This window comes from Schistocerca gregaria, chromosome 1 (assembly GCF_023897955.1).
Source record: "Schistocerca gregaria isolate iqSchGreg1 chromosome 1, iqSchGreg1.2, whole genome shotgun sequence".
In the NCBI taxonomy this organism is placed as follows: domain Eukaryota; kingdom Metazoa; phylum Arthropoda; class Insecta; order Orthoptera; family Acrididae; genus Schistocerca; species Schistocerca gregaria.
This window is the reverse complement of record NC_064920.1, coordinates 970,582,296-970,604,529: the sequence shown is the minus strand read 5'-3', so window position 1 is coordinate 970,604,529 and position 22,234 is coordinate 970,582,296. Positions and strand designations below refer to the sequence as shown.

The window sequence follows — 22,234 nt, the reverse complement described above, 5'->3', positions numbered from 1 at the left end:
CCAGTGGTTACTCTCGAAGTCTGAATAGTTAAGAGCATACGACTCCGCACACGTAGCATTATCTGTTCCTCTGAGGAGAGAAACAGATTTGTACTAACTTGTGGTGTTTATATGCAATCTGAAGTGTACCTTTGCTGCCGCGGACTTGAGTCGACCAACTACTCTTGGCATATGTGCAAGTAGCTTGAGTATTAACTTGTGACGGACTCCGCAATTGAACACTTACGTACAGGAGTTTACGGGCGCAAACCACGTCCACGTTGGAGATTAAAGCCACGTTGGAGATTCTGTGATTTCAGAATTACGTCGGATGCACGGCAGAAACAAGGATGCCGGCGCGGATGAGAAATTGGAAAGCTGATTGTGAACGTTATTTGTTTGAGATCTGACGCCGGAAACGTTTTATAATATCGTAATTTAATATTTGTGTTCTTAAAATTACTGCAGTAAATACAGAATGTAATAAGTGCGACAGCTAAAAATTATTAATTAATATCGAACTCGAGCTAAATTAAGTGCTGTGTCCGGAAAAAGAGGTAATAATGTGTTACCCGTCCCATTAAAATACACAATGTTATCAATTAGTTCCGTCTGTTTTCTGGGACTGTAAAATATTCCGAACAAATATGTTTCACAGTAATTTTCAGTAATATCCGGTGTCCACTTTAAACTGCATTTCTCGTTTCCGAATAAATTAAATGTACATACTTTTGAAATTTGATAATAAGTCGATTGAAGTGGAACAGAATAAAGAGGAAATAAACCTGCTGTAGCTCAGTCGCTCTAATCATAACCGATTACTTTTTATACAATTTATGCTACTAATACTACTAGAAATAGTGATGCCAGTGGTCATAATGCAGTTATTTAGCGAATAGGATAAACAATGTTTCTGATATTTGTATTTACTTCTTACTCCGGATCTTCACACAGCCAAATTTTAAAATTTTTCGTAGCGGTGCAAGTACGCAACGACTCTGATTGCACATTCATACGTGGGAGTGAGGCATGTACGTCCCTGAAAATGTCTAAATTCAATGTCTTTCCTAAACGTCTAAATTTCGTAGTACGTAGAACGCAATATGCTGTTCAGAAATTAAACGGTTTCTTTGGAAACGAAAATAAGTTATGTTCGAGGCAAGTAAGTGTATCACGTCCACTACCTCAGTATTCCGGCTGGCTGACGCTCTGTGTAATGTCGCTCGTTGTTGTTACTGTATCGTATTCAACTGGTGTGTCTGTTATAAGTGCACTTCGTCTTACAATGTCCGTTATCCACGATTTTCAGGTGTGTAGGGCTCATGATGTCTGAGTATTCTTAGCATATTGCCAAAGATCTTCTTGTGGTTTAGGCTCTCTTCGTCTTTCCAAAATTCTTAAAGCACACAAGCAAGTTGTCAGTTGATATTCGCTTAACCGTTTTCTAATCCTGGGATGAAATCCAGGCACTTGTTGTGTCGGCCTGTGTCTTCAGGGGTCATTGGCACCGTCTGCTTGCAGCAGGATTAAGATAATGTGTGTCCCTGGGCAGTCTACCACTGGTGCCACGAGATAGCCACGTGTGGATAGTCTGGTGTCGTGAAAGAGTGGACTGGAAAGGAGAATGGCGCTCTCTTGTCTTCAGTTACAGAAGTAGCTTCTGTCTGTATGCGAGTGATGCACGTGTACCTGTGTGGGCTACACCTGGTAAACTGCCTATTCCAGAGTGCAGTCGCCCACAACACACAGATCCCAGGCTTCATGGTGACGGAGGGGGGAGGGGGGGGGGAGGAGGAGGGTACCATCTCTTGCAACTCGTGTTCATATCTTGTGTGCGAGCAGTGTAAAGTAACCAACCAGTGTCCACTGCACTGCGCAGGCTGTTATCCCCGATGCTACTGCTATTTCTTCGATAGGATGGTCGTTTGCTTTTCCAACAGGGCAGTGCACATCAACATACGTCTGCCGCTACGTAACGTGCTCTTCCCTGAGTACAGCAACTGCCCTGTCCAGCAAGTTTATCAGATCTTTTGTCAGCTGAACATGTATGGGACTTCACTAGAAGTTACTCGTTCTCGAGGGTCTGTAAGAACTATTGCCGAATTGCAGCAAAAATGCGTAAGATGCTTGAGACAATCTGTCACGGGACGGCATTCGACACCCTTATGATGGTCTGCATGCGAGAACACACGCCTCCTTTGCCGTCAGACTGTGTATCGATGCGAATATTGGGCTCAAAAATGGCTCTTGAGCACTATGGGACTTAACATCTGAGGTCATCAGTCCCCTAGGACTTTGAACTACTTAAACCTAACTAACCTAAGGACATGACACACATCCATGCCCGAGGCGGGATTCGAACCTGCGGTCGCGCGGTACCAGACTGAAGCGCCTAGAACCGCTCGGTCAGATCGACCGGCTGCGAGTATTTGGGCATCTCTTACTGAAAATGTGTGGTCTAAACTTTTTATCATATACTCTTATAATGATAACTAGCCTACCTGTCACCTCACTAGCCAATAAAACGATCTTGTCCTTGATGGTGCTGCATTTTTTTCCGGCAGTGTATATCGAAGCTCTCTTATCATGTGCCATAAATAATGAACCATTATAAACAATTGCTTATCTACCTCTATAGTTAATATGATCTTTGACATTACGTATGATTAATAGCTGTTTGACTCCATTCAACAAAACTTAAAGAAACGCTATCAAACAGCTATTAATTATACATCCAGCTGCATCTTATACGTTGATCAGCCAGCACATTATGACCACCGAGCTACTATCGATATAAACCCGTCCGGGCGATAGCAGCGTCACATGGCAAGGCATGACTGCTAGTCAGACACATGAACGGTGCATGCTGTATCACTGAGCGTACTGTCCTCATGTAGAATGGAGAAGGCGCACGATCTGTCTTGAGTTTGACCGAGCGCAGATTGTGACGACCCAGAAGCTCGGCACAAACATTTCCAAAACTGCAAGACTTGTCGGGTGTTCAAGGAGTGCTGTGGCGATTGTCTTCAGTAAGCGGCGAAACCAAGAGAAACCACGTCCAGACGTCGTGGGGGTTGGGCGGCCACCCCTCGTTACAGGTGTCGGGCATCGTGGGATGGATAGGTAGTGAAGGCAGCAGAGGATCAAGAAGGTAAAAAGACGAGGGCTAGTAGAAATCCTTGGGTAACAGAAGAAATATTGAATTTAATTGATGAAAGGAGAAAACATAAAAACGCGGTAATGAAGCAGGCAAAAGGGAATACAAACGTCTCAAAAATGAGGTCGACAGGAAGTGCAAAATGCCTAAGCAGGGATGGCTAGGAGACAAATGTAAGGATGGAGAGGCTTATCTCACTGGGGTAAGATAGATACTGCCTACAGGAAAATTAAAGAGACATGTGGAGAAAAGAGAACCACTTGCATGAATATCAAGAGCTCAGATGGAAACCCAGTTCTTAGCAAAGAAGGAAAAGCTGAAAGGTGGAAGGAGTATATAGAGGGTCTATACAAGGGCAGTGTACTTGAGGACAATATTATGGAAATGGAAGAGGATGTAGATGAAGATGAAATGGGAGATACGATACTGCGTGAAGAGTTTCACAGAGCACTGAAAGACCTGAGCCGAAACAAGACCCCGGAAGTAGACAACATTCCATTGGAACTACTGGCAGCCTTGGGAGAACCAGTCCTGACAAAACTCTACCATCTGGTGAGCAAAATGTATGAGACAGGTAAAATACCCTCAGACTTCAAGAAGAATATAATAATTCCAATCCCAAAGAAAGCAGGTGTTAACAGATGTGAAAATTACTGAACTATCAGTTTAATAAGTCACAGCTGCAAAATACTAACGCAAATTCTTTACAGACGAATGGAAAAACTAGTAGAAGCCGATCTAGGCGAAGATCAGTTTGGATTCCGAAGATTTGTTGGAACACGTGAGGCAATACTGACCCTACGACTTATCTTAGAAAATAGATTAAGAAAAGGCTAACCTACATTTCTAGCATTTGTAGACTTAGAGGAAGCGTTTGACAATGTTGACTGGAATACTCTCTTTCAAATTCTAAAGGTGGCAGGGGTAAAATACAGGGAGCGAAAGGCTATTTTCAATTTGTACAGACACCAGATGGCAGTTATAAGAGTCGAGGGACATGAAAGGGAAGCAGTGGTTCGGAAGGGAGTGAGACAGGTTTATAGTCTCTCCCCGATGTTATACAATCTGTATATTGAGCAAGCAGTAAAGGAAACAAAAGAAAAATTTGGGGTAGGTATTAAAGTCCATGGAGAAGAAATAAAACGTTGAGGTTCGCCGATGACATCGTAATTCTGTCAGAGACAGCAAAGGACTTGGAAGAGCAGTTGAACGGAATGGATAGTGTCTTGAAAGGAGGATATAAGATGAACATCAACAAAAGCAAAACGAGAATAATGGAATGTAGTCGAATTACGTCAGGTGATACTGAGGGAATTAGATTAGGAAATGAGACACTTAAAGTAGTAAAGGAGTTTTGCTATTTGGGGAGCAAAATAACTGATGATGGTCGAAGTAGAGAGGATATAAAATGTAGACTGGCAATGGCAAGGAAAGCATTTCTGAAGAAGAGAAATTTGTTAACATAGAGTATAGATTTAAGTGTCAGGAAGTCATTTCTGAAAGTACACTCCTGGAAATTGAAATAAGAACACCGTGAATTCATTGTCCCAGGAAGGGGAAACTTTATTGAAACATTCCTGGGGTCAGATGCATCACATGATCACACTGACAGAACCACAGGCACATAGACACAGGCAACAGAGCATGCACAATGTCGCCACTAGTACAGTGTATATCCACCTTTCGCAGCAATGCAGGCTGCTATTCTCCCATGGAGACGATCGTAGAGATTCTGGATGTAGTCCTGTGGAACGAGTTGCCATGCCATTTCCACCTGGCGCCTCAGTTGGACCAGCGTTCGTGTAGGACGTGCAGACCGCGTGAGACGACGCTTCATTCAGTCCCAAACATGCTCAATGGGGGACAGATCCGGAGATCTTGCTGGCCAGGGTAGTTGGCTTACACCTTCTAGAGCACGTTGGGTGGCACGGGATACATGCGGACGTGCATTGTCCTGTTGGAACAGCAAGTTCCCTTGCCGGTCTAGGAATGGTAGAACGATGGGTTCGATGACGGTTTGGATGTACCGTGCACTATTCAGTATCCCCTCAACGATCACCAGAGGTGTACGGCCAGTGTAGGAGATCGCTCCCCACACCATGATGCCGGGTGTTGGTCCTGTGTGCCTCGGTCATATGCAGTCCTGATTGTGGCGCTCACCTGCACGGCGCCAAACACGCATACGACCATCATTGGCACCAAGGCAGAAGCGACTCTCATCGCTGAAGACGACACGTCTCCATTCGTCCCTCCATTCACGCCTGTCGCGACACCACTGGAGGCGGGCTGCACGATGTTGGGGCGTGAGCGGAAGACGGCCTAACGGTGTGCGGGACCGCAGCCCAGCTTCATGGAGACGGTTGCGAGTGGTCCTCGCCGATACCCCAGGAGCAACAGTGTCCCTAATTTGCTGGGAAGTGGCGGTGCGGTCCCCTACGGCACTGCGTAGGATCCTACGGTCTTGGCGTGCATCCGTGCGTCGCTGCGGTCCGGTCCCAGGTCGACGGGCACTTGCACCTTCCGCCGACCACTGGCGACAACATCGATGTACTGTGGAGACCTCACGCCCCACGTGTTGAGCAATTCGGCGGTACGTCCACCCGGCCTCCCGCATGTCCACTATACGCCCTCGCTCAAAGTCCGTCAACTGCACATACGGTTCACGTCCACGCTGTCGCAGCATGCTACCAGTGTTAAAGACTGCGATGGAGCTCCATATGCCACGGCAAACTGGCTGACACTAACGGCGGCGGTGCACAAATGCTGCGCAGCTAGCGCCATTCGACGGCCAACACCGCGGTTGCTGGTGTGTCCGCTGTGCCGTGCGTGTGATCATTGCTTGTACAGCCCTCTCGCAGTGTCCGGAGCAAGTATGGTGGGTCTGACACACCGGTGTCAATGTGTTCTTTTTTCCATTTCCAGGAGTGTATTTGTATGGAGCGGAGCCATGTGTGGAAGTGAAACGTGGACGATAAATAGTTTAGACAAGAAGAGAATAGAATCTTTCGAAATGTGGTGCTACTGAAGAATGCTAAAGATTAGATGGGTAGATCACATAACTAATGAGGAGGTATTGAATAGAATTGGGGTGAAGTGGAGTTTGTGGCACAACTTGACAAAAAGAAGGGATCGGTTGGTAGGACATGTTATGGGGCATCAAGTGATCACAAATTTAGCATTGGAGGGCAGCGTTTAGGGTAAAAATCGTAGAGGGAGACCAAGAGATGAATACATTAAGCAGATTCAGAAGGATGTACGTTGTAGTAAGTACTGGGAGATAAAGAAGCTTGCACAAGATAGAGTAGCATGGAGAGCTGCATCAAACCAGTCTCAGTACTGAATACAACAACAACAACAACAACAACAGGATGGATAGATTGGTAAAACAGGACAGGCGGCGAACTGTGGCAGAACTAACACCAGACTTTAAAGCTGGGCAGAGTACAAGTGTGTCTGGACTCACAGTGCACCGAACACTCCTAACAGTGGGCCCACGCAGCCTACGACCCATGCATGTGCCAATGTTAACACCACGACATCGGCAACAACGACTGAAATGGACACGCGGCCATCAGCATTGGACGTTGGTAGAGTGGCAGAGCGCTGCACAGTCTGGTGACTCCCGATAACCTCTTCATCATGCTGACGGGAGGATGCGAACCCGACGTCTTCCAGGGAGACAGCTCCTTGACACGTGTACTGCTGGATGGAGACAAGCTGACGGCAGCTCTGCGATACATTCACGTGGGCATCAATGGACCCAGTGGAGCTCGTGTAAAGCACCATGGCGTCCAATGAGTATCGTGCACTGGTTGCAGAGCACGAACACCCCTTCATGATGATCGTGTTTCCTGACGGCAGTGGAATTTTTCATCAAGATATGCGCCTTGTCAGGAGGGCGGGAGCATGATGGAGGGGTGTGAGGAACAGAGTGGCAAGTTCCAATTGAGGTGCTGGCCCCCCATCTCGGCAGTCCTGAGCCCAACCGAAAACATCTAGTGTGTGATTGTACGTGGCGTCAGAGCTCATCACCCCCTCCCTGGAAATTTTGGGAATTAGAAACTTGCATGTGCAGATGTGGTGCAAACTCCCTCCAGAGGCCTGCCAAGGTTTCATTGCTTTCAAGCGACGTGTCGCCGCTGTTATCCGTGCCAAAGGCGGACATACCGGCTAATATGTAGTTAGTCATAATGCTCTGGCTGATCAGTGTGAATCTTTTAAAAATGAACCTGTTTAGTGTGAAGTTTACAAGTTTCAGATACTTTGCTAAATACACTACTGGCCATTAAAATTGCTACACCAAGAAGAAAGGCAGATGATAAACGAGTATTTATTGGACAAATATATTATACTAGAACTAACATGAGATTACATTTTCACGCAATTTGGGTGCATAGATTATGGGAAATCAGTACCGAGAACAATCACCTCTGGCCGTAATAAAGGCCTTGATACGCCTGGGCATTGAGTCAGACAGAGCTTAGATGGTATGTACAGGTACAGCTGCCCATCCAGCTTCAACACGATACCACATTTCATCAAGAGTAGTGACTGGCGTATTGTGACGACCCAGTTGCTCGGCCACCATTGACCAGACGTTTTCAGTTGGTGAGATATCTGGAGAATGTGCTGGCCAGGGCAGCAGTCGAATATTTTCTGTATCAAGAAAGGCCCGTACAGGACCTGCAACATGTGGTCGTTCATTATCCTGCTGAAATGTAGGGTTTCGCAGGGATCGAATGCAGGGTAGTGGCACAGGTCATAACACATCTGAAATGTAACGTCCACTGTTCAAAGTGCCGTCAATGCGAACAAGAGGTGACCGTGACGTGTAACCAATGGCACCCAATACCATCACCCCGGGTGATACATCAGTATGGCGAAGACGAATACACGCATCCAAAGTGCGTTCAGCGCGATGTCGCCAAATACGGATGCGACCATCATGTAAATAAAACCTAGATTCATCCGAAAAAATGACGTTTTGCCATTCGTGCACCCAGGTTCGTCATTGGGTACACCATCGGAGGCGCCCCTGTCTGTGATGCAGCTTCAAGGGTAACCGCAGCCATAGGCTCCGAGCTGATAGTTTACGCTGTTGCAAACGTCGTCGAACTGTGCGTGTAGATGGTTGTTGTCTTGCAAACGTCCCCATATGTTGACCGCGGGATCGAGTCGTGGCTGCACGATCCGTTACAGCCAAGCGCATAAGATGCCTGTCATCTCGACTGCTAGTGATACAAGGCCGTTGGGATCCAGCACTGCGTTCTGTATTACCCTCCTGAACCGACCGAGTCCATATTCTGCTAACAGTCATTGGATCTCGACCAACACGAGCAGCAATGTCGCGATACGATAAACAGCAATCGCGATAGGCTACTATCCGACCTTTATCAAAGTCGGAAACGTGATGGTACGCATTTCTCCTCTTTACACGAGGCATCACAAGAACGCTTCACCTCGCAACGCCGGTCAACTGCTGTTTGTGTATGAGAAATCGGTTGGAAACTTTCCTCATGTCAGCACGTTGTAGGTGTCGCCACCGGCGCCAACCTTGTGTGAATGCTCTGAAAACCTAATCATTTGCATATCACAGCATCTTCTTCCTATCGGCTAAACTTCGCGTCTGTAGCACGTCATCGTCGTGGTGTAGCAATTTTAATGGCCAGTAGTGTATATAGATATAACCCGTATCCATGCAGACATAAGCACATCGCACGTAAAATTAGACACCTCTATGGAACTAACGCTAATAATGCTCAACACTACTTGTAGCCTTGACAACAATTTGGCGAGGAAGCGGTACCGTAAGTTACTTCAGGTTGACTATATTCATCAGAAGCTAGTCACTGATTACAGAGCTACCAAATTGTGGAAATACTGATAGCTATATTTTTCAGACATTTGGGATTCCAGTAAGCTGATTTAGTGGGCCAGTCGAGTGCTTGAGTGTGTGTGTACGGCAACCCAGGAACGTGTGTGTGTGTGTGTGTGTGGGGGGGGGGGGGGGGGGGGGTTGTGTAGCCCTGTGGTACGAAAAACACACCATCACTGAACAACCTCCAGCGAGAAATTAGCCATCGACCCATTGCTGGTTAAACGCCGCAATGGACTGTCGGTGCACTCGAAGACTTGCATCATTTGGAAAAAATCGCAAAATCGCGACTCGTCGGACCACAGCGCGTTTCCAGTCAGCTTCTGTGCAGTTTTAGTGCTGTTTGGCCCATCTCCATTGTTAGCAATGGCGTTTTCAAAGATACTAGACTACTGACTGTACACTGCATGTAGTTTCCTTCACAGTGTTCGCCTGTATAATAATGAGATGGACCTGCAATCACTAGCAATTCTCTTACGAGAACTGTTCTTACGCCGTGTCACATGGCTGCGAGTCATACACTATTACTCGTAGACATGTTGGATAGTACGCGTTGATACATAAACAAGTCGGGTAACCTCATTCCAAGTGTGATCTTGCGCACGTCCAACCACGACAGCGACTTTCTGCCCTTGTAAAAAACGACTTCATGTCTATCCATCTTACTGCACTGATTCCATACAACCAGCTGTTACAAACGCAGCACTTCACGGCTATGACTTACGGTTCGTCAGTGGTGGAGGGAGGCAACACCGCCTGGTACCAGTTCTATATCAAAGGGCCCACTTTTACGGGAGTCGAGGGCGCTTACAATTATTTATCGATAGTTAGTTATGACATTATTCATGACAGTTAGCCAGTATGATTCAGTTAAGCATGTCCGACGAACGTTATAGTGCAGCTTCCTTGCGGCCACGTCTTCGTTTTTCAAATATTTAGAAACTATTGAGCATCACTTACAAAAAATATATTGAGCGAGAAACATTCTGATACGTCTCCATTGGAATCTCCAGTAAGCCTGCGCTGAAGTTTCACAAACCGAGCACGGCGATCCAAATGGTGCCAATGATGATCGATTCAGTTAAGATCTGAGGAATTCACCGGACAAAGAAGAATGTTTTATGATGCTCTTTCATCTGTATGGGGCTACGTACAGAACATTGGCCACGTGCGTGTAGGACTCTTCCTCTGAGGGTTCCATATAAACTTAATTACGTATACAGACAGTTCATCCATCCCAGGACTCATGAATCCTAATGATTGTTGCCTTTTTCGACACATATTGCTAAGAAATTTTTCTCGGGAATTCCAAGATTTCGAGAATGTTTTAATTGTATGTTTGAAGTCCGATAACAAACACAAAAGACTTTTTTATGATATAACTACAAATTACAAATTAACAATTTTAGGAATTTTTCCGGTACTTATACTGTGACACCTTTCTTTCTGCCAAATTTCATGATTCTAGGTCGACGGGTGAGTGAATTAGCAGGATCAAAATATGTGATGTACATGGCTCTATCTTTTGATTGCATTAACTAAGAAAGTTAACTTCTTTACACCTCAAATGGACGTTAGACCTTACTGTGTGAAATTCATTTTCGACTTGATGCCTCTACTCGTTCCTGAGAAAAAGGAGATTTAATGGACAGACGGACTGACAGACAGACAGACAGACGGACAAAATATGACAATTTTTTTTATCGTGACATATAATTAAAAAATTAACACTCTTCGAATTATTTCTTTTATTTTTACTGTGCAACAACAGTCGGACGGACACGCAGGAAGCCAACAAAATGGTTTTATAAGGGTTTTGTTTTTGCCGATTGAGTTACGGAACCCTAAAAAAGGTAAGAGAGATAAAAATATCGACCTCTCCCCAGGTCACGCAGTCTAGCCCTGAGGGGTTATCTTCGAGGATTAACTCACAATCAAATGATTGTCGAGAACACGTATTTCAGGACATAAATTTCCCGTAAAAAGTGATTCTGTGCAAGATTTATTTCCCAGGGTCACAAAGGGCAGAATACCGTGAGGAACCGCACTGTCTTGCATTCTTTCACCAATTACTGCAAATATTTGATTAACTTACCCCTAAATCCATTCGCTCTATGTAGCTGGTGCAAAGCCAGTGGCAATCCCTTTTTGTAACTTCAATGAAACTCATTCTAGACCCATGACAACACTGAGTGATCTGCGTATGGACAACTACTCATGACATACGAGCTTCGGACGTTTCAGTTAGAAGTAAGCAACTCGGGAGAGTAGATCCAGTTTGAGCTCCGTGTGATGGCATACAAAGGATGGCTCAGGGAAGTGAGTGTGGTCGCCAACTCTCTCAGTGCACCAGTTTAGGCGGGATTCTGGTGGCAGCGGTGGAAACAATTTAAGGCGGTGAGTACTCTGCAGTTGCCAACGACGTCTTGGCGCTGGAGGGTGGGACGTTGGTGAGTGGATGGGCGCGGGAGGCGAGGCCGGCAGTAGCGTGCGGTGGCACGCAGCGGGGATTACCCGGCAGGCGGCTGCCCTGACGCGTGCTGCCACCGGACGCTGCGTCCCGCTCCGCAGGAACAGCGGGGAATATTATGCCGAGTAAGAAACGCAGAAGGGTAGGTGCTAGGAACAACTCTGAAACTCACTTAACTCACTTAAATTGCAAGACCATGAAGACGAAACGCGACAAACGTGAAGCGGGCACGAAGTGCACTACACGCCTGGACATGCAAATGATTAGTATTTAAGCGCAACAGCTCAGAGCAGGTCGGAGCAAGACCATCTAAAATCTGTAGGTAAGGACAGATTATGAAGTGACTGTCGAATTAAGAAATAGGACACTACTGGCTATTAAAATTGCTACACCATGAAGAAATGCAGATGATAAACGGGTATTCATTGGACAAATATATTATACTAGAACTGACATGTCATTACATTTTCTCGCAATTTGGGTGCATAGATCCTGAGAAATCAGTACCCACAACAACCACCTCTGGACGTAATAACGGCCTTGATACGCCTGGGCATTGAGTCAAACAGAGCTTGAATGGCGTGTACAGACACAGCTGCCCATCCAACTTCAAAACGATACCACAGTTCATCAAGAGTAGTGACTGCCATATTTTGACGAGCCAGTTGCTCGGCCACCATTGACCAGACGTTTACAATTGGTGAGAGATCTTGAGAATGTGCTGGCCAGGGCAGCAGTCGAATATTTTCTGTATTAAGAAAGGCCCGTACAGGACCTGAAACTTGCGGTCGTGTATTATCCTGCTGAAATGAAGGGTTCCGCAGGGATCGAATGAGGGGTAGAGCCACAGGTCGTAACACATCTGAAATGTAACGTCCACTGTTCAAAGTGCCGTCAATGCGAACAAGAGGTGACCGAGACGTGTAACCAGTGGCACCCAATACCATCACACGGGATGATACGCCAGTATGGCGATGACGAATACACGCTTCCAATGTGCGTTCACCGCGATGTCGCCAAACACGTATGCGACCATCATGATGCTGTAAACAGAACCTGGATTCATCCGAAAAAATGACGTTTTGCCATTCGTGCACCCAGGTTCGTCGTTGAGTACACCATCGCAGGCGCTCCTGTCTGTGATGCAGCGTCAAGGGTAACCGCAGCCTTGGTCTCCTAGCTGATAGTCCATGCTGCTGCAAACGTCGTCGAACTGTTCGTGTAGATGATTGTCGTCTTCCAAAACTTCCCATCTGTTAACTCAGGGATCGAGACGTGGGTGCACGATCCGTTACAGCCAAGCGAATAAAATGCCTGTCATCTCGACTGCTAGTGATACGAGGCCGTTGTGATCCAGCACGGCGTTCCGCATTACCCTCCTGAACCCATCGATTCCATATTCTGCTAACAGTCAACGAATCTCGACGCGAGCAGCAATGTCGCGATACGATAAACCGCAATCGCGGTAGGCTACAATCCGACCTTTATCAAAGTCGGAAACGTGATGGTACGCATTTCTCCTCCTTACACGAGGCATCATAAGAACCCTTCACCACGCAACACCGGTCAACTGCTGTTTGTGTATGAGAAATGTGTTGGAAACATTCCTGTTGTCAGCACGTTGTATGTGTCGCCACCGACGCTAACCTCGTGTGAATGCTCTGAAAAGCTAATCATTGGCATATTACAGCATCTTCTTCCTGTCAGTTAAATTTCGCGTCTGTAGCACGTCATCTTCGTGGTGTAGCAATTTTAATGGCCAGTAGTGTATTTACAATGAGGTGACAATCATGGACTACATCCTCCTATCGTACGGACCTTCTTTTACGTAGCGTAGTGCAGCAGTTCGACGTGGCATGGATTTAACAGATTGTTGGAATTCGCCTGCAGAAAAATTTAGCCGTGTTGCCTCTATAGCCGTCCATAATTGCGGAAGTGTTGCTGGTGTAGGAGTTTGTGCACGAATTGACTTCTGGCCCCTATTTTGACTGGACCAGAGATGGAAATGTTACTACACGTCGGTCAGGGGGCCTGAAGATGGCGTAATGTAGCAACGGAACTGGTTGCTCATATAAAATGACATTGTAAATTTAGACAGCTGAAATGCGTTTTGATTCATCAGTTTATATTGAACAGCCAAGATCGCGCAACCGTCTGTATAAAGATGGAGTTACAATGTCTTGATTATGTACTGTAAATATTCGATGGTATTCAAGTCCGACTCTCTGAGTGGCCAACCCATTTGCTCTTATGGTCCAGAATGACCTTCAAACTAATAACGAACAATTGTGGCCCAGTGGCATGGCGCACTGTTATCCATAAAAATTACGTCGTTGTTTGGTGACATGAAGTCTATGAACGGCTGAAGATGGTCTCCAAGTAACCAGTCATCACAGCTTCTAATCAATGATCAGTTCAGTTGGACCAGAGAACCCAGTCCATTCCATGCAAGCACAGCCACCACAAATTTGCACAGTGCCTTGTTGACAACTTGAGTCCATGCCTTCGTTGTATCTGCGGCACACCCAGACCCTACGAGCAGCTGTGACATAAAGAATTCGGGTCTCATTTTACCAGGTCACGGTTTTCCAGTCGTCTGTGTCCAACCGATATGGTCACGAGCCCAGGAGAGGAGCTGCAGGCGATGTCGTGCTTTTAGCAAAGGCACTCGCGTCGATCGTCTGCTGCCATAGACCATTAATGCCAAATTTAGCCGCACTGTGCTAAAGGATATGTTCATCTTACGTTCCACATTGATTTCTATGATTATTTCACGAAGTGCTGCTTTTCCGTTAGCAGTGACAGCTCTACGCAAACGTCGCTGCTCTCGGTCGTTAAGTTAAGACCGTCGGCCACTGCGTTGTCCGTGATTATCAGACTGTTTCCAATCACCCTGTACACAAGAAAGATGTCTGAATATTGGACGGTCTCTACGTGAGTATCTCTGTCATTTTGCTTAAAATGTAATTCAATGTGCCCACCTCTAGCACCTCAGTTCCGGGCACAATGAAATGAAATGAAATGATCGTATGGCATTGTTGGCCGAGAGGCTCCATGCGGGGGAGTTCGGCCGCCGTATTGCAAGTCCTTTTTAGTTGGGCGCAAACTGTAAACTACATGAAGAAAGGCTGAGTAGCGGAGTGTGTCTATAGTGGACACAAGGTGTATTATCTTTAATTCACTTCACATTTTACTACGGTTTTTAGTAATTATCGGAGCCCGACACGCATATTCAATACATCTATGTGAAAAATGTTAGTATATACATCCTTTCCCCCTCTCACCGGATGAACGAAAAGCATGAATGAGAGTGTACAAGATAAATTCCAGTATCTAGATCGGTAGGAGTAAAAATAGTCTGCTACTGTGGCAGAATAGCCAACGCTATAAAGCACTTACCAGGTAGCAAAGAAGTTTCTGTTCTGCTTGGACGAAGCTCTTGTAGAGGCTGGCACCACGAAATAGGGAGCTCTCTGAGCGCTTCCAGAGGAACGAGACTTGTTGATTCCAAAAGAGTTTGTTCGGCACTCTTCCGGGAGACTGGAGACTGATGACGACGACTAAGTGTGACTGTGCCTATTCATAGTTAAATCATTATATTAATTTCGTTAATTTCAACTTCATTCAAAATTAAGGTCTTGCTCTCATTGCTCACTGCTCGTTGTGTGGTATACGGAATTGTTATTGTTAATTTCGGAGCATTGTAACCAGTTGCACTTAGCCACGCATGCTCTACCTCTGTTCAGACATGTGGACTCGTGATGTTTCCTCTCAGTTCAGTATGATTCAGTTCGTTGGTGATCTCACGAGTATAGTATAATTGAACAGATTTCTGAAAATTCGCTTATTTCTATTTCTGTTCGCAATCTAGTTTCCACATGTCTCAGCGCGTGTTAAGTACGGATCTGAGAGCATAAGTTCGCAGATCGTGTCTCACAGGAACGTATCCTGTCCAATTTGCTTAGCTATTCTGAATTTTACCGTTCATTTTATGCAGAACTTTTGTTTGTGACGACCACGTGCTCGCAGATTGTGAGAATCGTTTCGTGTCGCAGTTACTGATTCTCTGGGCAAAAATTCCAAATTAGTTTCAGAATTTCTTCCATGGCGCAACTGTTAACAGTTTATTCTTATTGATGAATTCTTGTTCACTTGCTTCGTGCTCTCAAGCCAAGGGAACAACCGTTTGCCAATTCGTGCATACGGGTGAAGCTTTTCTTCATTCTTACGATTGATCTAAATCTTATTGAACGTGTATATGTGCGTCATTGCCGCCACCGAAAGATTCCTCTGAGCCTTCCATAATTAATAATTAATTGTAAATCGCTCTGGGGTCTCCAAGATGCAGTTGTAAATGTAATTTTGTAATTCACCCAAGAATGTTATGAAGGACAGCAACCAACACCCATTTATTAGTTATTTAGCTTATTAGTTTGTTCAATTGTTCTGGAATAAACGAGATTTTTTTACCAGAGCACATGCGTAAGTATTCCCTCGCAAACTTCCATTTTACGTCATACTACTGTCCGCTGTGCAACAGATAAACATGGCCAAGTTACTTATTTAATATTTATTCATCTATCGTAAATCTGCAGATCGTCAATTGAGTTCATTTAAACATCAAAGGCTTTACTTTCACGTATATCCATATACTGTCTTCCAACCTTCCGTGTTAATAGATACCTCATTTTTATGAACATCTTCACCATGAACACCTATCCTAAACCAGATCCTTCACGTAGAGATACCCTTCAATATGACTGATGGAGCAGGTGCTGACTGACAAACGAGAGAACCGATGCACCACTACAGTCCCTGGAGGCCAGGAGTTGGCCGCTATACACAGCGTGGACCATGAGTGAACAGTAACAGGAACCTACTTGCACCAGCCAGGGCTTTCAGCTACACTTGTGGTGCTATGTAATGCCATGAAGACTAGAATTAAAATTTGCCATGTATATCGCCTAATGATGAGTAGAACGGGAGACAGAAGACATCAGGGGAAAAGAAAGGTTTGGTTACGAGAAGCAGGAAGAGAAATTTGTGACTAATATTATCCATTAGGTCATTAACGTGTACCGTGGGCCTATTATACTTCCAGAATAATCTGTTACATACAGTCAGGAAATTTTCAGCAGAGTTGCAAAACTAATTAGATAGCCGATTCCATAGTCTACTTTGCTTGGTAGCTGTCAATCTTATACTGAATTTGGTATCCCAAGATCTGTAAATAGCGATTCAATATGACCAGGGGACCCGTGGGAATCTTTCGCGATTTAGTGGTTTTAAATAATGACAGCGTTTGGAATAAGTGTAGTTGGGATGAGAGTGGTTGAGGGAATGAAGAGAAAACAACTTTAAAAATGAACCGAACGATGTGAACTAATAACAAAATAACAAAATTCAGTTATAGTAAGTATGTTACGCCACAGTAGCAATAGGTAAATAAAAATTCGAAGCGACGATGAGAAATATGTTTATCGTGTCGGAAAGTGTAATCGTTTAGAAAAGTCATATTTGTACGACGGACAGAGGTAGTGCGCTATCGCAGTGCTCACAGTTATTAACTATGAAAATGTGTTATGCAAATTATCCAGTTAATAAGCACTTTAAAACAAATAAAATTGTATTTGTAATAATATGATATAGAAAGGGAGTTTTTTCTTATTAGTGATTGAGAATCATGGGGAACATTTCTCTGCTCAAGGACTGTGCAGAAGATTGCGAACAACCGTTGCTCAAGGAATCGACTGAAGATTTTGATCAACAATGGAGCTAATTCACTAAAAAATTTTAAATGGAAACGGTAAGGTACTCCTCTGGGATATGGAGTTTTATGATTACAGCTCCTCTTCAGAACCACTAGTATGAATTGTTATGGCACCAATCTTTGAAGTGGCTGGGCATTATAATGGTGTCAATATTCCTTTATTTTATCTTTGGAAGGAACGGTTGAAGAAAATTCAGCGTTATGGCTTTCGTTTTGCCATTGTCTAGTTGGCCCTCTGCTCCATTAACTAAAGTGCAGGCATTAATTTGTATGCTGTAGACTGCTTTAATACATGGAAGCGGCCGGAGTGGCCGAGCGATTCTGGGCGCTACAGTCCGGAACCGCGCGACCGCTACGGTCGCAGCTTCGAATCCTGCCTCGGGCATGGATGTGTGTGATGTCCTTAGGTTCGTTAGGTTTAAGTAGTTCTAAGTTATAGGGGACTGATGACCTCAGCAGTTAAGTCCCATAGTGCTCAGAGCCAATACGTGGAAAAATATCTGAAACTTGTCGGATTATATTTTATTACAGTAGTTATCTAAGGCCCCATGCTTCGCCCTTGTGGTTGGAAAGAAAGGATAGATTATCTGATTATCTCTGAATTTATACTTTGCTTTACACCTGTAGGCGCTGTTTCTTAACGAGCTTTCTGCTGTTTTTTATATGCCAAGAGGGATCCCCTAGCGCCTTCAGCGTATCTTCCTGGAGCTCTGTCGAATGTCGTTTGACTTTGAGCCTCTACGTGTTAATGCCTGGAAACATCAACTGAATTAGTTACGTTCAATTCAAGACTTGCAGACTATGAAACATGGCCCCATTGTCACTACAGACACCAACTACACTGACGGTTGCTGGCAGACACCGTCAGTAAGCCGGCCGCCTGGGACCAGTAAGAATTTACACTTTTACTGTCTGAGAGACTGGTAAGTGAGATGTTCAAACCACTAAATCCCACAGTCATTGCAGGCTGGAGCAGTGGTTATATTTTTAAGGCAAACGCCCGGATGATTCCTTTCTGAGGCACATTAGCAGGTTCCTTCTCCCACCTCCCTCAATCTGAGCTCGTGCCCTGTCTAATGGCCTCTTCATCGACGGGACTGGCAGACAGCAGTCACAGAATGCCAGTGTTTGTACTGCTGTCCGCCTACCATTGTGAGGAAGGTCGTCTGAGGTTTCAGGCGGAGCTCAACTCACCTGGTGCTGGAGTAGTTGCTGACGCCGACCAGTGGCAGCGTCGCGACGCCGAGTGCGTACAGCCAGCCTCCAGCCATGACTTGTGCCGCGGCGCGCAGCGACAGCCGCTTGTTGAGGTAGATGGCGTACGTGATGGCGAACCAGCGCTCCAGCGTCACCACGGACAGCGTGTACACCGACAGCTGGCTAGCGAACACCGTCAGAAAGCCCGCCACCTGGCAGCCCGCACCTGTGTGCACACACAGTTCACTACCTGAGAGGCTTGTTGAGGTAGACTGTGAAACATGACCCAAGCGTCGCTACAGCGTATACATTGATAGCTGGCTCGCAGACACCACCAGCACCTGTGTACAAATAGTTCCCTACCTGTGAGGCTTGTTCAGGTAGACTCCGAAACATGACCTAAGTGTCACTAAAGATAATGTATACATTGACAGCTGGGTAGAAAACATCGACAGGGAGTCAGCCACTTGGCAGCCCACACCGGCGTGCACACGTTTTACCACCTGCCAGGCTTGTTCATTTCGTCCCAAAAACATGACCCCAGAATCACTACGGACAGTATATACATTGAAATCTGGATGGCAAACACCGTCAGGAAGCCATCCAGCTGGACGCCAATTCACTATCTGAGAGGCTTGTTGAGGTAGACTGTGAACCATTATTCCAGCATCACTACAGCGTATACATTGACAGCCAGGAAGGCAGTCACCTGGGAGCCACTACCTGTTTACACACATTTCACTCAATGCTTATGGAGGCAGACAGTAAATAATCGCTCCACTGTCGCCGCAGACAGGATGTACTCCTGAGACTGAGTGGTGCACATTGTAAGGAAGGCTACCAACTGGCAACCTGCTCATACTGGTCACTACATTGGAGGCTTGATGGTAAAATCATATCTTGGAATGCACTTTACGAGACATTGAAAGTGTTGGGAAGCCAGTGTGATTGATGACAGATCAACCCTGTCCATAATGCAAGGAGATTGATCACATCTGGTATCACATCTTTAAAAAAAACCACTCGATAGCATCCGATATATGCTCTGTAGTCAGGTGACGTGGAGAGCCACAAAAGGACTTTATATCTGTGGAGCATCCTTCAAACTATTTTGTCATAATTTGAGACTGATGGAATGATAATGTAGGTTTCTGATAATGTGGGTTCTTTGTGGTTGTAATATGCTGGAAAACGGACGCTCATGATTGGAAAAAAGGATGTGTTGTATTATGGTGAGAGACACTGGCAGATATATCAGGGGCCACGTTTCACTCTGTTAATCCCAAGCCACCACATAACAGTATCTCCACCACCTGTATGAACGATTTAAATACCTGAACAGTACTACCTGCGTCTATCAACTTGTAGCGTGACACCTTAGCCAAGGCGACAGTTTTCCGTGCTTCGAGCGGCCAAGTTAATGTTTCTGCACCTTTTTGTGCCCTCTGATGCGCAGTGAGCAGAGAAACATACCTACAGTAGTTGTTGTTTTACCAAATAACGAAGAGGTGGTTTTTTGTGGTGACGATGTTCACTTGCTGTTGTTTCCATTGTTGTTATTGTTACTATACAGCACTGAATTGGAGAGTGCTTTGGAACATCGTCTAACGTCTATTCGTTTGTGATTATCGACGACGACAGGTATCATCAACGCTTTGCTGTTTACGGAACTCATCTCTGGCTTCACTCTCGGCACATCGTTGACGTGGTGGCATGTGACATGGAGATCGGCACGTGAACCTCATATCTGATGAGCATCGCTCAAACTGTACCAAATCAGACATGGCGTCTGGTCGAGATCACTCATCCTGTTCCGCTGCAGCCTACTGACTCCCCGACGACCTGTACTACTAGTGTTAACGTCATCTCAGTCAGCTGTCACGCCAAACTATTCCATTTTATGTGGCGTCAGGATCGCTCTCCCTACAATGTATCAACTGATAACTAGGTAAATTATTCTTGAGTGTACATTAATAAAGGGCCGCAGTTGAGAACAGGGGCTCTGGAGTCATAGTTCACACCCTGAATCATCGGTACTACAGCTTTTTCCATTCTACTTCTTCATTTTATCACATTGTAGCTATATTTGTGTATACACAGTAGAAATATATGATTATGTTACTCTAAGGTATGAGATGAAAAAATGCGGTGTCTAAACTTGGGATAAATTTCCAAATGCGTTTGTTAATTCGTAAAATACTAGTAGGAACTTTAACAGCTGTACAATGTCGGTTTAAGGTGTCATTTTCAGATGGTTGGCTCAGTCGAATTAAAATTTCTGATAGAGGTCAGAGATAAATGGAAGATCATCAGCATCTTATTTTTCTGAAATATATTGAAGTGCCCAACTTAAAAGAACTTCAGGATGGAAACCCAAAATATACATGTTCAAAAGTTTTTGTTTAAAATCTTCTTAACCGCTTTTAGCTTAAGAGACCGTTGAAAGTTAAAAAATGACTCTCATCATCAAAGAAATTAGCGTGCCGATGGGAATCATCTTACAGCTGAAACGTGTGCTGTAAAAATGCTCCCAGTAAAGTTTGTACTTAATAGTGGAACGAAAACATGGCAGAAAAAATGGAAATTAGGAAGTGAGTAAACTGAGGATAAGGGGGAGAGAGGATTTGCAGGTGAAGCGTTCTACATCAACAAGTAAAACTGTGCTGCAAAAACACTTAATTTATACCTAAGAAATCATCTACATTTGTGTCCGTCCCCTTACTAAGTGGTCAGCCTTCCTTCCTTGCCCGGTTTTCAGAGTTTGTCTAACCTGCATTCATTCTGACACTTTCTTGCGGTCCAATGGTTGAAACTTTATGCATCCAGCTGTGTTCTCGTCGTCTGACCTCGAATTCCAAGTATAACACTGATACCGCCTCTGCCGTCTGATCACTGCAGACAATAGACGCTGTGAGCACGTTAGGAGCCCGCACGAGTCTGCCCCCGCGTGGTAACCAGGCAACGTTTTAACAGGAGAGTTATCAGGCAGGAGACAAGGAAACGAGGAAGGGCTTTAAGTGGCTCTGATAATTTGCCTCAAAAGCCTCTCTACATGAACACAGAGATTCGGTGGGCGATCGACACATTGTGTCGACATCACACGAGCTGCCCGCATTTGTACACAACACTGATTCCGTCAAGCCCGCCTATTCACACAGCTACCTGCAATTCAGAGCAGATCATCGACGCTTTACAGACACTCAGTTTACGTATGCAAATGTGCCTCATTGTCAGTAATTCTACACGCGTTAACCAGATATTACAATTTCAGGGACGCAGTACATTCCTAAAGAATAATGTCCACCTTCTTTCATGGAATTGTGCTACAGTTACTCCTATGTCAAATAATTTTTTTACAGGATGTCCCTGGAAGAATGGTGAGTATTCAGGGATATGACAGGAACCGTCGTTCGAAGCAGAAAGGATAATAAACATGGGATCTCAAACGCGTACCTTACGAGTATGAGGACTTCTTCTGTAGAAGAGATGTGTTTCAACTTAGTGAAGATGAAAAAGTGTTCATAGTACTTAAAATAAGCGCTTTAGAGCTATATTTATTGAACGTTTTGTTTTGGCCCATACTACCACCTCTCAAAATATGGAAAGCGATTAGCTTCCATCAGAAGAAATTTGTTTCACAGTATCGAGGATGAAGAGGCCTACGTTTACTAGACTTTTTTTCTTCGAATACACGTTCCTGTTATATCCCTGAATATTGACCATTCCTCATGGGACATCTACACAGCCGCGAAGGTCCATATATACTTGCGAGCAACAATATCGCGA

General features: G+C 45.0%; 1 protein-coding gene across 4 annotated transcripts in view; it reads right to left on the bottom strand.

Moving 5' to 3' along the window:
- LOC126276649 (probable glycoprotein hormone G-protein coupled receptor) overlaps window positions 1-22,234 on the bottom strand; it is a 1,482,411-nt gene that overhangs the window by 108,659 nt on the left and 1,351,518 nt on the right. For all 4 annotated transcript variants that reach the window (XM_049977295.1, XM_049977293.1, XM_049977296.1 and 1 more), the window contains one exon: window positions 18,446-18,674. In XM_049977295.1, the coding sequence (XP_049833252.1) occupies window positions 18,446-18,674 (229 nt within the window). The remainder of the gene's footprint in view (window positions 1-18,445; window positions 18,675-22,234) is intronic.